Source organism: Triturus cristatus, chromosome 2_1 (assembly GCF_964204655.1).
Source record: "Triturus cristatus chromosome 2_1, aTriCri1.1, whole genome shotgun sequence".
NCBI classification, from domain to species: Eukaryota; Metazoa; Chordata; class Amphibia; order Caudata; family Salamandridae; genus Triturus; species Triturus cristatus.
Window position 1 is genome coordinate 426,469,172 of NC_140581.1, and position 22,182 is coordinate 426,491,353.

At 47.6% G+C, this 22,182-nt stretch overlaps 1 protein-coding gene across 2 annotated transcripts in view; it reads right to left on the bottom strand.

Annotated features, from left to right (window-relative positions):
- LOC146865407 (interleukin-12 receptor subunit beta-2-like) overlaps window positions 1–22,182 on the bottom strand; it is a 598,479-nt gene that overhangs the window by 329,989 nt on the left and 246,308 nt on the right. For both annotated transcript variants that reach the window (XM_085631968.1, XM_085631957.1), the window contains one exon: window positions 8,012–8,135. In XM_085631968.1, the coding sequence (XP_085488094.1) occupies window positions 8,012–8,135 (124 nt within the window). The remainder of the gene's footprint in view (window positions 1–8,011; window positions 8,136–22,182) is intronic.

Sequence of the window (22,182 nt, forward strand, 5' to 3'; positions counted from 1 at the left end):
ACAAAACCGCCTGCATTACTCATAAAGTCCTCCACCAAAACACTCCGCATTACCTCTCAAAAAACTCCACACTGCGGGCTCCACTCGACCTCTGAGAAGCACCAACACCCTACTCCTAATCCCACCTCTGCATAAAAAGAAATCTACACAGTCTCGCTCCTTCTCTGGCAATGTCCCTATTATCTGGAATGCCCTCCCAAAAAACCTGCGCTGTAATCCCTCCTATTCTAGTTTCAAAAAAGACCTCAAAACCCACCTCCTCAATTATTATTGGGGTTCCTAACCTGTGTCCTACTCATGATTTCTTATCTATCATACTATATTTGTTCAGTAATTATCTACCCTGTTCTCCTGTTCACCATTTACCTAATTACTTAAATGTATAGCTCCTGCCCCAGTTTATTTATCTGGTTTTGTATAATGCTCATGTTGTTTGCACTTTGTATATTTCAAATTTCTGTTGCACTACCTTTCATATGCTTTTATACCCTATGTGCCTTATACTATCCTTATCTTGTAAAGCGCTCTGATACCTCTGGGTCTAGCCAGCGCTATATAAAACCTTCAAAATAAATAATAAATAAAATAAAGAATATTGTTATGTGGGGTTCACTCCCTACACACACACCCCACCATAAAATGCCCATGAATGGAAATAAATGCATACTTGATCTCCCTCCCCAATCAGCGCCTCTAGTAGCTGTGCTACTGGGGGTTCCACCACTCACACTGGGTGTTAAGGAAACTTCGCTGGACCTAATCCATAAGACCATTCATTGGTGCAAAAATAATGTGATCAACGGCCCTAATATCTCTTCTGATATCATCATGGCCAGAAGAGTGGGCTGGATTGGCCATGGGACCAGTAAAAACGTGGAGGGGGACTGCATAATTATTAATTGTAGTCATTCCGCGCAAGCTAAAGCTTTAGTAGGTTGCCAATATAAAAATGGCACCAAAACAAAAATTGGAATAGCCTCCCTACAAACTTTTTATCCTTTTAAACACCCGCCAGGGAACCATGACTGGCAGTTGCCATTTAAGCCGGTCAAGACCCCCAAGTCAGAAACGTGAATAGTATATTGCCTTTAACAAATCGATGTTTACCGCTAACTAACCCCCAGGGCCTTGATGAGATTGACTGACTAGTGATGACAGCAGGGATAACAGAGGCTAAGAAGGTGCCAATCACGGACCCGAATGAGCCAACTGTATCTGCTCCCATACCCCAACCTCCGCTGGTTATTTCACTAAATTCCTCCCCTACCTCAACTATCACTGACGATGTCATGACGAAGGAATTGTCTTGGAACATAGCTGGCTTTAGGTCAAAGGGCGATATCTATTGGAAACACTTCCTTGCTACACATCATATTATTTCCCTTCAAGAAACGTGGAAGTCAAATGATTGCTTTTATTTGGATGGCTTTATTTCGTTCAGCAAATTTGCAATCCCGTCAAACATGGGTAGAGCCAGACGGGCCTTCTCAAAGTTTAGCCTTAAATTTTCCTATCAAGCCAATCTGATTGACTCTCGTTCACTTCGCGTGTTAGCTGTTGAATTGTCAGGAAATAGTCTCCCTATTCTGCTAGTGACAAATATATATACCTTATTCTCCAGGATCCATGAGACGGAACATCTCCTGGCCCTTAAGGATCTTTTGGAAAGTTATGGGGAAAGAAGATAAGCCTATTATGACACGTTAGTCCTAGGGGATTTTATTACCTGCAAATGCTCCCTCAATTGCTTTTCAATGCTGGAGGAGGAAGATGGCTCGCAGGAGCAAAACCATTTTTAACATACACCATCAGGCACCTTTTTAGAAGGCTTTCTTTCGGCCCATAACCTGAATTGTTTACAGCAATCCGTTACGTCAGCTCTGGTTCCTACTTATGCAGGCTATGGTAGTCCATGTATAATTGACCACATTCTGCTATCCACTCTATTAACAATGGCCGTAAAGAACTTAAGTGCCATCTGGAACTGACTTAGCGACCACAACCCTTTAATATTGGTTCTCCTCCTTCCAGCTGCTCTTAAAAGGGGGGTCACAAGCTTAGTTACTAATACAAACATCAGCACTAGAGACCAAGCACGCAGACAAAGGTGGGAAAGGATTACCCCAGAGAGCATCCTAGATAACTTGTATACTACCTGCGCCTCAGAGTTTCAAGTTTGTATGGACCAGTCAACTCATGATAGAGCCATTATAGCTGCCTTTGATACAACCACTAAGCAGGTTGCCTCTAACTTATACATCATAACCTGAGTGAAGTGTCCAAAACTTAAAATGTGGTTTGACAACACATGTTCGGCTGCTCACAAGGAGCTAATGCAGGCCCTTAAGCAAAAACCTAGGAACGCAATACTAAGAGAGCAGCAGGAAGGCCTATAAACTCGCAGTTCATGAGGAAAAAAATGTTAATGGAGCAAGCCTGGGAGGAGCTTAGCCAATCCAGCGTGCTGACTAATAGCTCTAAATTTTGGTCTGTGGTCAATTGTCCTCTCTTTTCTGAAACGCCGAACTCCAGCAGAGACTGCATAGTCCCTGCAGAGAAATGGGTCCGGCATTTTGGTAACATCTACAGTGACGCCAACTTAGCCGAAGCCGTGGGACAAACAGTTCCCGGATTAGCAAGTTCCTCCCTCCATTTTAATACAGATGAGGTTTACAAAGTCATTACTTTAACCTCAGGTAGAAAGGCTCCTGGCCCTGATGGGGTACCAGCAGACCTTTACAAGGCAGATTCCAAAGTCTGGGCCAAACTTTTAACACATGTCTTTAATGCAGCATTTAATGCAGCATGTGTCTATGGTTTTATCTCATCATGGGCAAAGGCGGTCTTCATCCCCATTTTTAAAAAGGGTGTCCGGGAAGACCCAGCATGTTGCAGACAGATTTCGCTCCTGGAGTCTGCAGCAAAAATCATGGGAAAAGTAGTCCTGGATCGCCTAACAGCCTGGCTTGATCACACGAATATCAATTCTGATCCCCAATATAGATTCAGGCAGGGGAAAGGGACACTTGATCAATGCCTCAACCTCCATTTGGTGATCGTAAATTACACCGTTACTAAGAGAGGGGGTCTTACACCTGGCCTTCATGGACCTTACCTCAGCTTTTGATCTGGTCAATAGATCCAAGCTGTGGTTGATCCTGCATGATATGGGGCTAGATGCTGAACTGATCTCTTTCCTGCACACTGCCCATGTAAACACAACGGCTGCGGTACGTTATAATGAAGACAGGAGCCTGACAGACTCCTTGGTTGTGGGAAGGGAGGTCCGGCAGGGATGCATTTGGCTCCCCTGCTGTTTACGTTGTATATCAACAAACTGGGGATTTTTTGATATCTTGCTGCAAAGATATACCCAGGGCTGGCACCAAGATGATTCCCACACTTCTGTACACTGGTGATGCAGTTTTATTGTCCAGAACTGAAAGGGGGTTGCAACAACTTTTAAATTGTTTTATAGATTTTATGGATTCTTTAGTTTTAATTACAAATTTTAACAAGTCACATGCCATGAACATTGGTTCACGAAAGGCGGCCAAGGCCAAATTTTATTGTAAGGGAGTCGAGCTCAGTAAAGTGTCCACATTCCACATTCCCATACCTAGGGGTACTTTTTGGATGACCAAGGCACTTGGTGTGCACAACGCACACTAAAAAATGTTTTAGCCAGAGCCGCAGGGCCAACCTGAACTTTGCAAAGAGATTTGGATCAAAGCCCCTTCCAGCACTCTTGAAGACTTATAATGCGAAATGTATCCCCATGGCTACTTATGGTAGCGACATCTGGGGATACAAGGATGTGAAGGGAATCCAAGGGACTGAGAATTTTATGCATAAACTCCTTGCGGTCCCTGTTGCTACCCCGACTTTTAATCTACATGAGGAACGCCCCGCTGCTAAGCTGGTTGAGAATCTGGTCTCAACTGACCCCAAATTTAAATCAAATGTTCATGAGGTGAAAGGATTTCGTGCCTTTGGAATTCACTCTAATCTCAGGGTTGATGCAATCCCAGATTTATAGGAAGGTGGGAGGCCCGTGAGAGGTAGGTGGTTCAGGGATTAAAGGATCAGGTTACCAAAAAGTGCAAGACAAACATCGTGTGAGTGGAGATCAAATATGTACCAGCACCGTGTGTAGTGACAGGCAACAATTCTCACACACCAGGAAGAAAATAAAAGAAGAATGCAAGGGAACAAAAAGGGGTAAAAAAATAGACAATCAGCATAAGTTACATACAGGGCACAACTCTGTAGAAAAACCTAAACAGACCTAAGAATTGAACACAACATGGGGCATTATCAACATTGGTCACACACAAAGCACAATTGTATTGAAAGACCTAAAGGAATCAAGAAACAACATAGCATAGGTCATAACCATGTCCGAAGTGAGTAATAAGTAGAAAAACATCCTAGGGCACGCATACAGGCGTCGTGTAAGTTGACATGAGCTATTTGCAGATATAAAAGGAATAAAGGCGAAATTCAAAGTCATCGGCCGTAGAAACAGACTGTGTACGATGGATCTCCACTCACACAATGTTTATCTTGCACTTTTTGGTACCCTGATCCTTTAATCTCTGAACCACCTACCTCTCACGGGCCTCCCACCTTCCTTCATGCCTTTCCCTTTTCTTTTTTCCGCCTGTTTTTACGCTTACTTTCATGTTTATAATCAGCCTTGAAAACGCCTTGGCCAGCAGGCCTTGTAGCGAAACACGTGTCGGCTGTGTTTTATTCGTAGTCCTCATCCACACTATAGAGGATGAATAAAATATATGAACTTAATAACTTTTGGTCTCGTTATATATACTACCAACTGTAAATCTGGGATTGCATCAACCCTGAGATTAGAGTGAATTCCAAAGGCACAAAACCCTTTCACTTCATGAACATTTGTCTTTTTCTGGTGGCCTCCCGATTAGGGTGTGCCAATTAAAATATTTGGGTCTTGTCAAGTTGATTGTGAACCCTGGTGGCACCCACCTCTCCCTCATGAACCCAAATTTAAATCAACTCATAATTTTGGATTGTATTGTGCTGGAGAGGGCTCTACGTATTCCCTGGATGAAATACATAAAGGAACAGACAAAATGTCTAGGATGTCCCAAATTGTTCCTGTCTCCCATGCCCCTATGCAAGACCGCCATTAGAGCTTTTAAGCAGCAGTTCATAGACAGGCGGCAAGGACTTAGGGAGGACACTGAACTAGCCAACCCTCATTGAGAAGGCTCGTTACACTGAGCTTGGGTCTCCAGGTGCAACCATACTTATCTTATGTAAGAAAACCATACCATCGCTTTGTTTTGACGAGATTTCGATTGAATATGGTTCCCTGGTTACTGACATTCCCCAAAGATTATTCGAAACCTGATTTATTAACCTCTTCTGTGCCCATGACGAGATAGTCTCGTCATGGAGCACGGTTGCGCTGTGCCCATGACGAGACTATCTCGTCATGAACCCCACCCACTAATACAACGCCCGGCACAGGAGGGGAAAATGGCGTGGCACTGAAGGGGTTAAAACCCTGCCCTTGTGACAATTTCTCGGAGCAGGAGACCCTCCATATACTCTGCGCCTATTACGATCCTCTGCACAGGAAGTACATTCTCCCCTACTCAGAGATTGTCAATTTGTACAGGTGAGGTCAGCCTTGCTCTATCACCAAATGCTAGCCTCACCCAGAGTTTGCTTCGGGGTGGCAAGTTTTTTAACTGGGGCCATTAGATACAGGTCCAAGTTGCCGTTGCAGTAGCGATTCTGGGCCCTGAGTCAGTGTAATTATGTTATCCTGAGCTATGCAACGCAAATTTAATAAGATAATATTTATGATCTTAGCATACTGTTTTAGCACTGTTGCACTTTATATGATTTAACTTTTGTGGGTTTTTAAACGCAACCATTGTAATAGTAATGCTGGTTGCTTTTTAACATACAATTTATTTTGATGAAATGTCTATATTCATAAAAACTGTTCCGCTTTTATTGATGTAGCTATTTCATTACTGAAGATTGTAATCTGGGGGATGGTAGAACTTTCTAACTTTGTTGCACAATAAATGCCTTGCAAATGCATTGTTGAAAGGGCAGTTGTATGATTCCTATATAAGTTATGGTGATATGAGCAACTTAGAAAATATCAAATTGGTATCCCTCCTAAACTACTTGCAATATGCCCATTACATATTTCTGAAATAGTAGATAAATGTGCCCAGTAACATAGCCTACTTTCCCAAATCCTAAATGTCTACCTTCAGCCTCCTATAACGCTTGATCTTTTCTTGGTTTGACTAGTAAGAAAACGTATCCATTCATATAATCAAATGTAATTCTTATGTTCCAAATGAAAGCAGCATTCGACAATCTGACTTGAGGTGTGCAATTGTAAAAGATCCAAATGATGTTACTACCTGTAGACCTTCTGAAATCTATTGTACATTGTGCCCAGAACTACTGGACCAATTTGAAAAACTCTACCAATAAATGCTTACCCACCCTGTATGGTTGTATGATGTTACAACGCATTCCGTTGCAATGCATGCCATTACCACGCATGCGCTACAACGAGAATGCCAATAGTACGCGTAACCTTTACCACAAAAATGCCTTTACCACGCATGCTTTTACAACGTTATTCGCTGTTGATCTCCGATCCCTTCCCCATTTCCATATACTGCTCCGATTCCCACCCATTAACCCTTTTTATTAAATACGCCTCCCTTTAACCCTAATATTTTACCCCTTCTCTACACACCCCCTTATCCCTTATTTTTTTTTTTAAATACTAATATTCCCCTTACCTCTCCAAGCTCTTCCGATGTCATGTCGTAAAGTGGAACTGGAAGTATCTTTCCGGTCCCTCTAACGACGCCGATTGCCTCCACATCGCGACTTCAACTGGTGAGTTTTTTTTGGGAGGGGCCCCCTTTTTTTTTTGTCCGTTTTTTTGGGGGGGGGGGTTAAAGACCCTCCCAAACCCCCTTACCTTTACCACACATGTCTTTACTACGTATCTCGTAATAAAGGTATGCGTGGTAAAGGCTATTCGTGGTAAACACGCATGCGTTCTAATGCATGCGTGGTTAATGATATGCATGGAAACGGCCGCATTGAAGTGGCCGTTTCCCACCCTGTATACCATTCTTTGGTAGGCCACATCTCATTTACTGGTTGACAAAGGAAATACCTCAGCATAGCCTTAAAGATATGACCTAATTGTACTTCGGTAGAATTTCTATTTCTGTTTTTCAGGTTCAAGCTGAGAATCAGTGGTCAGGAAGCACATTAACTAACATTTATTAAAAACAAAATGATAAGCTGCCATTGATAACTGTTCAAAGTACTAGGACGCTGGGATTGGTTCTTTGATCAGTGCTCCTCCAGGCATTCTTTGAAGGAACACTGGGATCCCATCAGACTACATTTACATGATGCTGCATTCTTTGCAGTAATGAGCAGTAATTTTCTATTGAATCATTGGTGTTTCGTGGAAGACTAAACCAAGTAAACATTGAAACTGACAACATATAACACGAAAACAATGCATATTACACCATTATGCCTTGGATATCTAAAATATGATTGATCTCAACAGACAGAATAATAAAATGTGAATAAACACCAGACAAATGTGCTTTATATTCTCAGAATATGAACATATGTATCTGCAAATAAGACAAGGTAGAAGTTAATTTAGTGCAAAGCTGTCTTGCAGTCCCAAGCCAGAACCTTACATCTATTGATGGGACAGCACAAACTAATACATTATAGCTGTTTTTTCATAGCATCAGGAAGAGAGATAGACTAGCAGATAACAAAGTGTGGAAGTTGCAGCTATTATTAATCACTCAATACAAGTACTTATTTAGAACACTTGAAAGGGTGAAAAGCTGTGCAAACCTAAGCTGCATTGCAACCTGTGACCTGCAGACCACACCAGATTTCAGTGATAGTGCTTGACTTGATTTATATTAACGTCTTTAATACTTACCAGTTTATGTGTAGTTTATATGTAGTGTTTTCTTTGTTGAAAAGATAAGGCTGCCAAGAACAATTCATGTAGCGAATAGAAGTATGTATTTGCTCAGAATAGCACTTCAACTGATCTTGCCAATCTGCAAAAGGAATAAATAATATAACAGTATGTATGAATATCATATAATGTGTATTGTAAGCCATTTAGAAGTCTGTTGAAATGTACTGTACCAAGATATTGTTCACAGGTGTTTAAGAGGACCTGTTATTTCACTGTTGTATAATATCTGCCATATTTCATCTTTCGTGAGCTTGAGATAAGTTGTACAATGGTTAGCCTGTATAGTAATATGACAAAGTGCTCCTAATTTATTTTGAGTTTGCTAAATACAATGATATCCTCCCACTACAGGTTAAGGGCAAGGCATGATAAAAGCATGGATGATCTTTATCATTCATTATTCTGGTTGGCTCTTATGAGTGCCAATACAGGTGAGTAAATATATAATAATTCTAATTTATGGGGCATGAAGATTGGACTATTTTTAAGTTTTAATTTTATTTTAATTGTATTAGTCATCCAGAATCACAGTATAGTTGTATCAACAATTACACATCGCTGATTATCATAAAATATTCAACGTTAAGACCTGTACATAAATAATTTCAAGCATTATTGTAACAGATCATCGTGTCTGGAAAAAACATAATTATCCCACGAAAATATAACTTAACAGTTAACATCTTTACAAACCCCCTCTTCCCCCCCAGATTCGCATAAAGAAAACTCCCCCTCATACCATACAACCCAGGTCAGAGTATGTCTTACTAAATATATATGTCGACTACATTCTCAGACTGCGGTTGCCCCCAGACAATGCAGCCGCTCCCCAGTCAGCCAGGTCACCTTGAGTCTCTGCTATCTCTTGTGAGGTGGGGACTTTTCTCATAGGAATTTCTGTGATCATGCTATACCAGGACCTCGCATCATCTTCCAACTTTTCATTCCTCCTAACTCGCCTCATGTGGATTAGCTCCGCTGTAGCCCATTCCCGCAGATCTTTAGCCCAACTCTCCGTCATGGGGGGCACCGAGCTCATCCATTTGATTGCATTTCTCCGTTAGGCTAATACCAATCCCAACTAGGCAAACCTCCTTGTAAGTTTTTTCCCTTTAGGTCTAGGGAGGAGTCCTAGAAGTCCTAGAAATATCTCCTTTACGGAGTACAACAGCGTCCACCCAGTAATCTTTTTTAGGCTATCTAGCACCGACCTCCACACTACCACAAGTTCCGGACAGTCCCATGTCATATGTATGAAATGGGCATCCCCGTAGCCGCATCTGGGACAGTGACCGGGGCGGTCCGATAAAATGTTATGTAGGACTCGCGGAGTCATGTAAGTCTGATGGACAATGTTATATTGGGTAAGCCTAAATCTGTCATACAAGCGAATTTGCTTGACCTCCTCGTGCACCCTTTTCCATTCCAGTCGACCCGGTCCGCTAGTCAAGGTCAACAGTAGTGGTGCATGATCGAACAAATATCGGGGTAAGTAGGAAATGGCCACCGTTGTGGTGGAAAGACCGGCTGAGAGGCAGCAGTTGTCAAAACGGGAGAAATTATTAGCTGAAGGGGTAAAACAAGATAACTCCCTTCCAGTGACAGGCACATACAAGTGCTTCGAATGTAAAGCATGTGATACTGCTATAGAAGGACCTTCTTTTACATATCAAAGTTATACCATCAAACCCCAAAAAATTCTCACTGTAAGACGAAAAACGTGATCTATCTCCTCATATGCCCATGCCTTTTGGGATATGTAGGAGAAACTTCTCGACTCTTCTGCACCAGGTTTACGGAACATTATTAATACCTTGAAAATAAATGCTCCTTTGGTAAAACAAGACCATCCGCACAAACCATCTGACATCCGCTGGTACATAATTGAGAATCTTGACGATATTCGGGATACTAAAACCGATGAAATTCGCAAAAAACGCAAAGTTTTTTGGATTTTTACTCTCTCCTCACACAAGGATTAGACAACGAGATTCCGTGGGAAAACGCAATTAGGTATAATTGCACTTAATTCCTTGTGAGATTTTCTGTTTTCTAGGTTCCCTTTTTAGGTCTCGCCTGACCCAGCGAATGCGCTGGTCTGGCGAGACATTTTGTGAGGGCTCCAAAAAGTGCTACCAGGCCAGCCTAGAACTACAGTGCATGTGCGCGGGCGCGAGCGTCGCGCTTTACCGCTATTACTTTCACTTTCACGGCCGCTTTGATGTTTGATCGCAATCACTTTCTCCGTGAGGCTTCAATAGATTGCAGCAGTTAAAACAAGCATTGGCATAGCCAATAGGTCTCGCTTTTGGGATCTTATAAGTGTTTAGTTATGCAACTGATGCATGGATAAACACTTATAAGGTCCCAAAGGCGAGACCTATTGGCTATGCCAATGCTTGTTCTATTTAGTGATTACTATAATAGTTTTAGCCCCATTGTGCCTTCTTGTACGTTTATATCAATGCTGTTTTTCACTCAATAATTTCTACAATTTTTATGCTCGCTGTGCTTTTGTGCACGGTAATATCAAGGTGGTTTATATCCTTTAACCTTCCATTTCATTCTTGACAGTGTCCATATGCTCATTGTGTGTAGTTTCTTGTATTTACTTTACATTAGGTTTTGTTCAGTCTTAGTTAAAGGCAGCGCTCTAGATTTTTATCATTTTTGTCCTTTGTCGATTTCGAGAATTTCCACCCAGTCTTTGAGCTCTATCATTTAGATACATTCTATCTATTAGAACTCTATGCTCTTGCTCGCACCTAAGAAACATCGGATTAAGCATGGATTTTCACGTCACTGCATTTTGACATCTTTTCTAGATTATCGTGCTTTTAAACTGCACTGCGCAGTCTAGTTAGCGGAAATCCACCACCCATTACTCAATACAGGCGTGATTACCTGAACCATTCGTCTGGTGGCCTCATCCTTAACCCGCAAATTTTAATTAAATCGATTCTTCATAAAGTATATCCACTAGATCACAGTACATTATGGTTACACAGGTAACTATCTTTTACTTCCTGGTTAAACATAAATAGAACTTAAAGAATATATTTCATTCATGCTTCTTATTGGTTGTTCTCTATTACAGTAATGCGCATCTGCATCCATCCATTTCTTATACCTGATACTTATTCTATTACCATTCGGGTAAGTTTCAACACACTATCCTGCATGAATACCCTCTAATTAGGGATCTCTGTACCACAAATGTATTATCTGCATGTCACAAATTTGGGATGTATATAGGTGGTTACTGGTTACTACTTTTTCTATACTCTGAATCTAACTGATTTCTACGTTATATTCTTTGCACACAAATTACAATTCTTATTTTTTCTCTCATGAGCACCTTTTTTGTTATTTATTGTACAGCCCTTATCCCCGCATAAGTTTCAGTATACTGTTATGTTTGATAAGTTATTTATATATGTGCTTTTTTGTAGAGAATCTATTGTGGCTCTTCCTGAAGAAGGCGTTCTAAATGCCGAAACGCGTGTAGAAGAACTTATAAACTAAATTACATCTCAGCCATTTGTGGTCTTTTCCACTAGAACTGATTATTTCCCTTTGGTTTGTGATTAAATATTGTTTGATGTTTTGGCTAGTCAGTCAATACATTTTCTGGATGTTATGTATATTTTCAATTATGTTTATTCATGTCATAATTTTAACTTTAATAAGAATAAAATGAAATATTTTTAATTGATTTTGTGTGGTACACTGAACTTATTGATTTTGTGTGGTACACTGAACTTATGTGGTTATCATTTGCTCATGTATAAGACCTAATTTTCAGTTGATCCTGAGTTGCTAGGAAAGTTATTTCAGTTAAAGTTGTTGCCCTGTCCTAGGAACTCCTAGAGTTTTCAGGGGTCCCTCATTTTTTGATATTCATATATCTGACCCTGCCATCTTTTCCGTAAGCTCGCTATTTGGTTCCCCGATATGTTTCTTGGTGGCCTGCTATAGCTATCTTGTACCTCTTTAGGAAGGCATGTATTCTATGACGTTTATCAAGGCCTGCCATCCCCCGAACATTCCAATTAGGAACCTTCAATGTTTGCACTACCATAATATTTCGGTGATGAGTGTCCCAAGAATGTCCCCCTGTTCCGGAGAGTTTGTCTCGTTGACCCAGTAGACTGTGTGACAAAGTGTAATCCTGTGCGACCCTCAAGGTTTCCCAACAAGCAAACAAACTTCTGAAAGATAAACAATCGCATTCCCCTCCCTCCCCGTGGGCAGTGTTATGAATTTCAATGTACATCTAACGATCCATAGGAAAACCCACACACACTGCTACATACCTCCCCCCCTTTCCTTGTACACATTTCAACTTCAGCTTGACTGTTCATAGGGCACGGGCCCTTGTAATGTCAAACCGGTGCTGTGCAAGAGAACCAGCTACGCCGGGGTGTGAAATTGTTCTCAAACTTCCCCGACGGGCCTGAACTCTGGTGGAGGGCGTCGCTACTCCTGCGGCAGCCCATGTCAATATCATGACTAACGATCAACCTGGCCCTTGGTCTGTACAGACTAACTAAATATAGTAGGATAAAATATGGAGAGAGGCCAGGAGGCCACCCATATGACCTCAAATTGCAAGTCTACTAGGAACCTCAACAATAGTTTGTGGCTCAGTCTCTCAAGGTCCCCTACCGACCAGGTATACATAAGGACTTATATGTACAGTTCCAGTTATGGTATTCAGTGTGCCGTGCTCATTTTTTACCACTGCCTGAGCCGCCGGCACCAACCTCATTCTCAGGTGATGGTTCCATCAAGTCCGGCACGATCTCTGAATCTGAGGCATTCAGCATGCTATCCAGGAGAACTGTGATGCGGCCCGGGCTCGATGTCCTTTTTTGCAAGGACAATCTGTGGCGCCTCCGGGCAGACCCCGGCAAAGCCGCCACAGTGGAGGGAACCAGACGTCTCCCCTCCGGGGCCCTGGTGTCCAACCTGTCTCTCGCCTCCTCCGCTGAAAAGAAAAACAGGGCGCGTCCCTCACTCTCCACATGTAGTTTTGCCCCGAACATAAGACCGTATCTTAAGTTTAGCTCTCTGTCTTCGTTTGACTGCTACAAACGTCTTTCTTTGTTCCTGGACCCTTTGGGTGTAATCCGGGTACACCGTTATGGAGTGGCCTTCAAAGAATAACCGCCGTCCACTGCAAGAGTGCTGGAGGATCAGATCCCTGTCCCTGTAATTAAATAACTTTGCAATAATTGCTTGGGGGGCCCGCTGGGTCTATGGGGGACCACCAACGCTTTATGCGCACGTTCGATACTTAAAAACTTCAACAACTGTTTGGGAGCCATTTTGTGAGCAATCCAATCTTCCAGGAATAGTACCATCGAGGGGCCCTCCAATTGTTCGGGAAACCCAACAAATCTCAGGCTCCCTCTCCTTGACCTTCCTTACGAGTCCTTCCCCCTATCATCAAGTTTTATCACTTGTCTCTTTAATTCCACCACCATGGCACTGAGGATTTTTACTTCCTCCTTAAGGGCATCCATGTCTTTTTCAGTGACTGTCACCCTGTCTGAAACTTTCCGAAGATCACACCTCAGTAAATTAACGTCTATGGCCACAGCGTCTATCTTCAAAACCATGTCACCCTGGTTGTCTGGATAGCCCGGACAACATCATTAGCGTTGGTGGGTCCTCGGCAGCTCCCCCCGATTCACCTCCACCCCGTTTGGGATCCTCCTTTCTGGCATCTGGGCCGTGCGAAATGGGTAGTGCATAATTAGATATTTTATTCAATTGCTCCTTCGTCGCTTTCTTTCCCCAGCTCAACTAGTTAATGGTGTTGTACAGTATCTTATAGAGCCTTTCTTAGCAAATGGGCCTCCAGGGCGCCACACGCAAAGTCTTCACCTCACCAATGTTTGGACTATCACACTTGGATTACGCTGCTCTTTCTACGCTATGGTCTCTCCACCAGGTGTTCCGCAAGGGGATCAGCGCCACAAAGCCCTTCAACGTGTCGCCATCCCCCAGGCACCGTGCCCCAATGTTCCTGGCTCGGTCCTTGCTCCGACCCCGGTTAGTGGTGGCCTCCCCTGGTTTCGCATGTGTGAGAGAGCTCAACTGTGGTCCGGTCCACTCTGCTCAAGGATCTCTCAGGGCCTCCGGGGTACAAGCCGTCCACACAGCAGTGGCACCCCTCCTCCTCGAATCTGGTGATCCTGTTCGTGATCTCCCAGGACAGATCACCAGGGGGTACCCTAACCAGGTCCTCCCACTCTCGCCGCATTTAACCCGGGGCCAAGCATGCCCCGCTCAACTATGGCACACTGTCTTCGCCGGCCAGCACCATCAGCCAGACAGGATCGCGCCTCGGTCTGGGCGGCCCCCAAGCAGGCCTTTTCTGTAATCCAGCCTCTTCTTATGTGCCTCAGTAACCCTGACGATTTTCAACACTGCTGGTCCTCCCCAGATGTCAAAAGGGGGAGGACCTTGCCATTTGTACTCCCAAGCTCCCTAGGCTCCTTTGGCACCAACTGCTAAAGTTTCAAGCAGCGGAGGACCAAGGTCGTACAGGTCCTCCACTGCGATTCTCTCTGTTCGGGCCGCAACGCTACCCACCGGACTCTGTGGTGTGTGGCGCGTGCCCGCTCTGCTTTCCTTCATTAATTGTTCGTGGGCGGGATCCATACCCCGCCGGGCCTGTGGGCCAATCTCACCTTTCACTAAGGATCCAACAAGGTCACGGGCTTACCTTTCCAGCCCGTCCGCACCGCCTCGTTCAATATGGCGTCAGCCTCACTGCAGTACTGGGGCCCCGTTCCGACACTCACGGGGTCACACGCTGTCTTTATCGATCGGAGAATGGTAGGAGGTCTCGCGGGTCCCATGAGACAGATTCATCCGCCGTCATGGACCAGGATACCGCAGGATATTTAGTTTCTTCAGGCCACGGCCACCACCCAGAGCTCCTTCAGAGCACGTCTACGCGGCCATGAAGTCCATGAAGATTAGATTATATGCAGATTACTTTCATTTCTTTCTTAAAGATTTACCAAATTCTATGACCATTTACTAAAAGCCTCTAAGGTATTTAACACTTGAAAACGTTTGTAATGTGACAACCAAAAGTAATACTTTTTTTTTTTTTTTTTTTTTTTTGTGTTTTAAAAACCTTTATTATCATTTCAAACTGTACACCGCTATGTAGCCAACAACCCGGAGGCAGGCAGCAAAGTGACGTGGCGGCACACCGCCAAAGATTATCCACCTTGTACATCTGAGCGATATATCCAAAATATGAATATACACAATTTACAGTAACAAACAACCAAAAAGCGACAGACGAAGAACAGTAGCACATTCCAGTCATCAGTACTCCTGCAGTTACTAACGCGCACCTGTGCAATGCCGCAGCCTCGGGAACCCTAGGCGTCCCATCCAGTCATATCACAGCCCAGCCACCAGAGCAGCAGCGGCCTGGGCAGCGCAGCCCCAACGCCAATCAGCCTCCACATGCAGACCCAAAGTGCGCCCATATCAAACCACCAGTCCACTCGCCCACGGCCTCAATCCCCGCCAGCCTCATCTCTACTCGCCAGCCATTCTACTAGCGGCTGCCATATATCCACTGGTCGTGAACGCTGCGGCATCTGATCCCAATAGGCAGTGAGTTGGTCCTTGCAGTATATCGCAGACCTAACCCATCCCGCAACAGCCGGCGGAGCCTGCTTCTTCCAGTGTACTGCCAGTTGGCGCTTAGCGAGTAGTAGGAGAAGGGCCACAAGGCGACGCAACGCCGGGGGTATATTCTTGACGAAGCCCAGGAGGGCCACCAAAGGGTCCGGAACAATGCGCATGCCCACAATTTCACTGACAGCTTTAAATATGGCATCCCAGAAGCCGTCAATGGGACCGCATGTCCACACCAGATGGAAGAACGTAGCGTCCCTCACACCACATCTCCAGCACCTCGTATCGGCCTGCAGGCCCATCTTGAAGAGCTGCATAGGTGTACGGTACGTCCTGTGTAGGTAGTTGAAGTGTACCAGCCGCAGCCGGTAATTGGGCGACAATTGCTCAAGCTGGGCACAGCAGAATTCCCATTGTTGTTCCGTGATGCGCACGCCCGCCTCCTCCTCCCACAATGTCCTGGAGTCCATATGCGCGACCGGCGTCGCACGCTGTGTAGACCTGTATATGCGTGTTATTAATTTCCGCGAGGAGGAGTTGGACAGCACGTCCTCCAAGGCCGCCAGTGATGGCGGGGCCTCCGGGAACGTAGGATATCTCTTCCTGCATGCCGACCGTAATTGATAGTATAGCAGCAGCTCCGATGCCGTCGGTTCAGGGGTCGCGGCCATGTCAGGCAGTGTGATGAAAGTATCGTCCGGATACAGGTCACCTGCCACCGTCAACCCACACGCACCGGCCCGGCGCGCCACCGCCGCGTCCGTCAACGGACCCAACAGGGGATTTCCCTCCAGGGGCATGCTCGGGGCGTAGAGATCAGAGACGCCCGCGCGTCTGGCAATGCCCGCCCAGGCCCAACGCACCATTTCCACGGTGTTGATATCTTCCCTGGGTCGTTTATATTTCTGGTACACCGCCGTCCGTATCGGGCAGGGCGCCGCCACGTCCAGTTCTATCGCAACGTGTGGCTGGTAAGGAATCGGGTGGTGCCAGTAGTGTAAGTATTGTGCCTGCGCGCTGTACGCATACAGCTCAAAGTCCGGGGCTGCCAGGCCCCCCTGACTGAAGGGAAGTGTGAGGAGGTTCCAAGCCACTCGAGGCTGCCTGCCCGCCCAGACCAGTTCGATCACGGCTGAGCGGAGGCGACGGAAGAACGCCTTTGTTAGCGGTAAAGGGATGTTTACAAATAGGTAGAGAAACTTGGGCACCACGACCATTTTCGCGATGGCGATGCGGCCCAGCATGGACAGCGGCAGCGCCTTCCATCTCTTCACCTTGGTCTCCAGCCATTCCATGGCCACCCCAAAGTTAGACAGCCACACTTCCTGAATTGAGCGGCTGATCTGAATGCCCAGATACTTGACCTCGTCGGTGGCCCACTCAATCGGGAATTCCGTGTGACACACAGCCGTGCCGTCCGTCAGCGGCAGCATCACTGACTTCGACCAGTTAATATTTATGCCGGTTAGGCCGCTATAGCGTATCACCTCTCTCATCAGCGGATCAAAATTCTCTGCCGGGTTCATCATATATATAGTAAGATCATCAGCGTACAGCGAGATTAATAGGCCACGGGACGTGAAGCCTATGCTGCGCTGGGTGTGGTGCTGCCTCAATCGAGCCGCCAGGGGCTCCGTGGCGATGGCAAAAAGCAACGGCGAAAGCGGGCAGCCCTGCCGAGTCCCTCTGGTTATGCGTATGGGCGCAGACGTTTGACCATTCACCCGCACCCTTGCCGTCGGGCCATTATATAGAACACCGATACGCCTAGCAAAGGGCAGGCTAAAGCCCATTCGAGTAAACAATGTCCGCAAGAATTTCCACTCCAGGGAGTCAAACGCTTTGGTCGCGTCCAGCAACGCCGCCGTCGCCTGCACCCTGGGGTCCAGGTAGTGTAGGAGCCCAAAGAGCACCCTCAAGTTTTGAGAGGTGGACCTCCCCATGACAAAGCCCGACTGATCCGACAGCGCTATCTGTGGCAGCATGAATTTGAGGCGGTCAGAGAGCAGTTTCGCATATATTTTAGCGTCAAGGTTTATCAGGGAAAGTGGGCGGTAGGAATCCGGGCTAGCGGGGTCCTTTCCTGGCTTCAGCAGCGTGATGATCAGCGCCTCACGCATTGACTGGGGAAGGATCCCCGTTTCTACCGCCTCCTCAAACACTCTGTGTAAGCGCGGGACCAGGATGGCAGCATATTCCTTATAGAAGGCCGCCGTAAGCCCGTCAGGGCCCGGTGCCTTACAGAGGGGTAAGCCAGCGATCACCGCCCTTATGTCATCCGGCGTAAATGGGAGATCCATGTATTGTCTGGCTCTATCATTGAACCACGCAAGCGCTATAGTGTCCAAGTACTCGCGGAGAGCAGTGTCGTCCGGATCCACCTTGGAGGTATATAATTCTGTGTAAAAGTCTGTCATAGTAGCAAGTATATCCGGCGGCTCCCGCACCACCTCGCCATCCTCCCTCCGTAATTCCAGGATATGATCCGCCCCACGCGGTGCCCGCAGCAGGTTCGCCAGCGTGCGGCCCGCGCGGTCACCCTCTCCATACCGTCTGGCTTGACAGTCTTTAGATAGGTACGCGACCTCACGGTCAGCTTCCTCCTGATATTTAGTCAGTGTCGATCGGAACATAGCCCTCGCGCCATCAGAGGGCGCCGCGAGTAACGTGGACTCAAGCCGCGCAAGTTCCGCCTCCAAGGACTCAAGCGAGCGCCGTATGGTTCTCAAAACTCCCGATTTTAGTGACATGCAGTACCCCCTGGTGACTACCTTGCAGGCCTCCCACAGTATTCCCGGGGACTCTACGGACCCCTCATTAAGCTCAAAGTACTCCTCGAGCCTCTCGCGGAGACCTTGCTGGAATACCTGGTCGCGCAGCGCTCGGGAGGGGAACCGCCAGCTAAAGGGCGTAGCATATGTGGAGGGGGTAGCCAGTGACAACAACACCGGGGCGTGATCAGAGAGTGACCTCGGTAGGTGCTCCACCTCCAATACCGAGGTGTGCAGGTCCCTGGATAACAGCCAGTAGTCCAGCCGGGACCAAGCAGCCCTATGCGCAGTGATGCACGTACCCGCCCGATCTCCGGGGTGCAGCACCCTCCAGGAATCCACAAGCCCCGCATCTTGTATAATATCACCGAGCGTTTCCGCCGCTCTAGGATGATGGTCCCTGGCCGCGCCCTGCCTATCCATCGTGTCAGAGAGCACAACGTTGTAGTCCCCCCCCCACAACACTGCCGCCGGCCCCCGGGTCTGTACCTTATGCCATAGTTCTTCATAAAAGTCAGGGTTGTCATCATTGGGGCCGTATACATTCACCAGCACCACCCTCATACCATGCAGCGCCCCCACCAATATGATATACCTGCCATCTGCATCTCTAATCGTCTCATGGGTGGTCCATGGGAGCCCTCTCTTTATTAAGATCGCCACCCCTCTGGAGTAATTGGAGTATGCCGCATGCACTGGCTCTGCCCAACGATGCCGCCTGAGGAGCTGTGTCGCGGTAGCAGTTAGATGGGTTTCCTGCAGGAGGCAGATGTCTATGTCTTTCCTAAGTAGGTAGGCCTGCACTAGCCGGGCCTTGCGGCCGTCATTCATACCGCGCACATTCCAAGTCAGGCACCTCACTCTCTGCACTGCGCCAGGTACCTCAGAAGATTAGAAGCCAACCGCAGGCCATGATCGCTCAGCTCGCCACTCTCGCCCCACCTACAGACACTAGGGTCAAACACCTGTCGCACGGCTAGTAGTCTGGCACAAAAAGGAGCGCGGGACAGCGTGCACCATGATGGAAAACATTGCAGTGTGTACTGTACAGTAAAAGATAAATCACAGCGATGTGCTTCTTCTCGGTCGTCGCCACAAACCCCCCAACTACCCTGAACATCCTCCCAACTCCCAAAACCAGAAACCCCACCCGCTCCAACCCCCCAATCAGGTTGTGCAACTGCCCCCCCAATTACCCACCCCACCCCACAAACAGTCGCTAAGGCCATCGATAGCAGCCCGTAAATGGGAATCATCCCCTGAGGCGCGCAGGTTGGCCACCTACTAACCCTGTACTTTTGACAGGGCGATCGAGCGCCAGTGGGTTGTGCCAGCTCGAGGACCCCCACCCCCAGAATCAAGAGGTCAGATTAATAGCAGCCCAGCCATCTGGAGGAATTCCCCAATGCCCACAGCAGACACCAGTGTCCGGTCGAGCCCATACAGGCAGGTCATAGGGAAACACCAGAAAAAACCCCCCTGCGGTCACACTCATTCCACATCACTTAGCCTGTCCGGAAGTTCTGGTCCCTCCGCAGGCGGGCGGTTCTTTTGGTCTCTGGCTAACTGCTTCGCGTACTGCATGGCTGCCTTCGCATCCACGAAGAATGAAGGTTTCCCGGGGCCATGCACCCGGAGCTTGGCAGGGTAGATCAAAGAGTATTTCGTGCCCGTTTGTTGAAAAATTTTCTTCGCCGGCATGAATTCCCTGCGGGCCATCTGTACCTGTAGCGTGAAGTCCGGGTACAGCGCGATGTTGTTTCCCTTGTATTGTACGTCCTTCATGTCGCGTGCCATTCGCAGTATCGTGTCCCGATCCCTGTAATTTAGGATGCGTGCAATAATGGGTCTGGATGGTGCACCCGGCCTAGGTCTAGGTCCCAGTGTCCTATGCGCCCTTTCAACAAGGAACATCTGCGAAAGGCCGGACCCAAACAAGTCCTTCATCATCTGCTCGACATACTGCTCCATGCTGGTGATGTCGGTCGACTCCGCCACCCCTGTGATGCGGATGTTGTTACGCCTTGAGCGAGCCTCCAAATCCTCATTCTTTTGCTGTATGAGTGCCAAGACTTTTTCCATGCCCTTCATTTGCGTGGCCAGCGCCGTCTGGCTCTCCTCCGTCTCCGCAACACGAGCCTCCAGCCCTTCCACTCTGCCCTCCTGCTTGTCCATTCGCGTCGTAATGCCATCCATGCGCGCCGCTAGTGCGTCCATCTTGCCATCTATTCCCTGCAGGCTTGTTTTTAGGTCCAGAAACATTGATTTAATGTCCACGTCTTGAGAGCCTCCCTGGGCATCCTGCACCGCATCGGGGTCTCGAGTGTTCGGATCCGGCGCTTTTTGCTTGGATTTGTCAAATGTCAGGCGCGGTTGGCGGGTATCAGGCTTGCCCATTGTTACCTCGCAGCGCCAACTGTAGAACGGGGCCTACACTGTCCCCAAATCGCAATCCAACCGCAGGCCCGCGCCGCGGAGTATGTCCTTCCACGGGGTAGCACGCTTCGTCTGATCAGTTGCGGCACAGATCACCATCCGCCGGCTGCCCCCAGCGCGACCTCCTCACTGCGGGGCTCCCAGGTCAGGGCTTCGCAGCAGCACCTCACAGCGTCAGCATCGCTCCAGCCCGGCAAAATGGCGTCGCAGTCAGTGTCGGCAAGGCCCATGCGCCACCACAGGCACAGGCCCCGGACTCCGGGGGGTGCCGGCCCGCTATCTCTTGTTCTTAGGGCCCCAGCAGTAGGCACTCCTCACCGTCTCACAGCCGCAGGGAGACCCACGCCACCGGGTGCCCCCTCGCAGGCCCCCGCGTCGTCGCCGATCCAGGCGCGGCGATCGATCTTCGTCCCTGATCCCAGGGCACAGTGCGGACCCAAAAGTCAAAGGGGAGCAGAAGCGACCCACGATCACAGCACGGGTTACCCTGCCAGGCGGATTAGCAGTTCGCGCCCAGCTCGCGGTCTCCCACAGGGCCTCTCTCAGGTCAACAGGCCAGGCGCTCGCGCCACGACCTCCGTAATGGCTTCCGAGCGCGGGGACCCAGAGTGCCCCGATCTCCAGCTCCAGCGAACCGCCTTCGAGTCCCAGCGTCCCCCGAGAGGGCAAAGTCAGTGATCAGGCCTGGGAAGAGCAGCCTCACGCCCGCGAGCAGCACCGCGCCGCTCCGGGCACCAGTCCCACGCCAGTCCCCGGCTTCTAGGAAGGTCGTAGGCCCCGCCTCCGGTGCTCCGCTCGGCAGGCCGATAGTCGCCGCCGCCACTCACGCCGCGGCAGGGATCCTCTCCGGCCGGGCCCCCACACCAGGGGGTTCAAGCGGGGGCGAGAGGACCGAGACTAGGCACAATTTCGACGGATATTCACCGGATTAATTCGCTCGATCGGCGGAGCTGCGGTTTCAGGCAGCCATTCCGCCTCGCAGCCAAGCCACGCCCCCACCAAAAGTAATACTTGGTAAGGATTACTACAGACATTTTTTACACCATTCAAATCAATGTTGACAGCCAGACATTTCAAATAAAGAACCTAGCACTTTGAAATAACTGCCATCTGCTTCATCTACAAAAATAGTCATCCATATTTTGAATGTAGCCAAAGATTACTTTGGCTACATGAATGTTTCAACCTTTAGAACTATCGTCTTGCCTCCTCATCTGGATCTTTAGGGCAAATTATTAGGTTTCA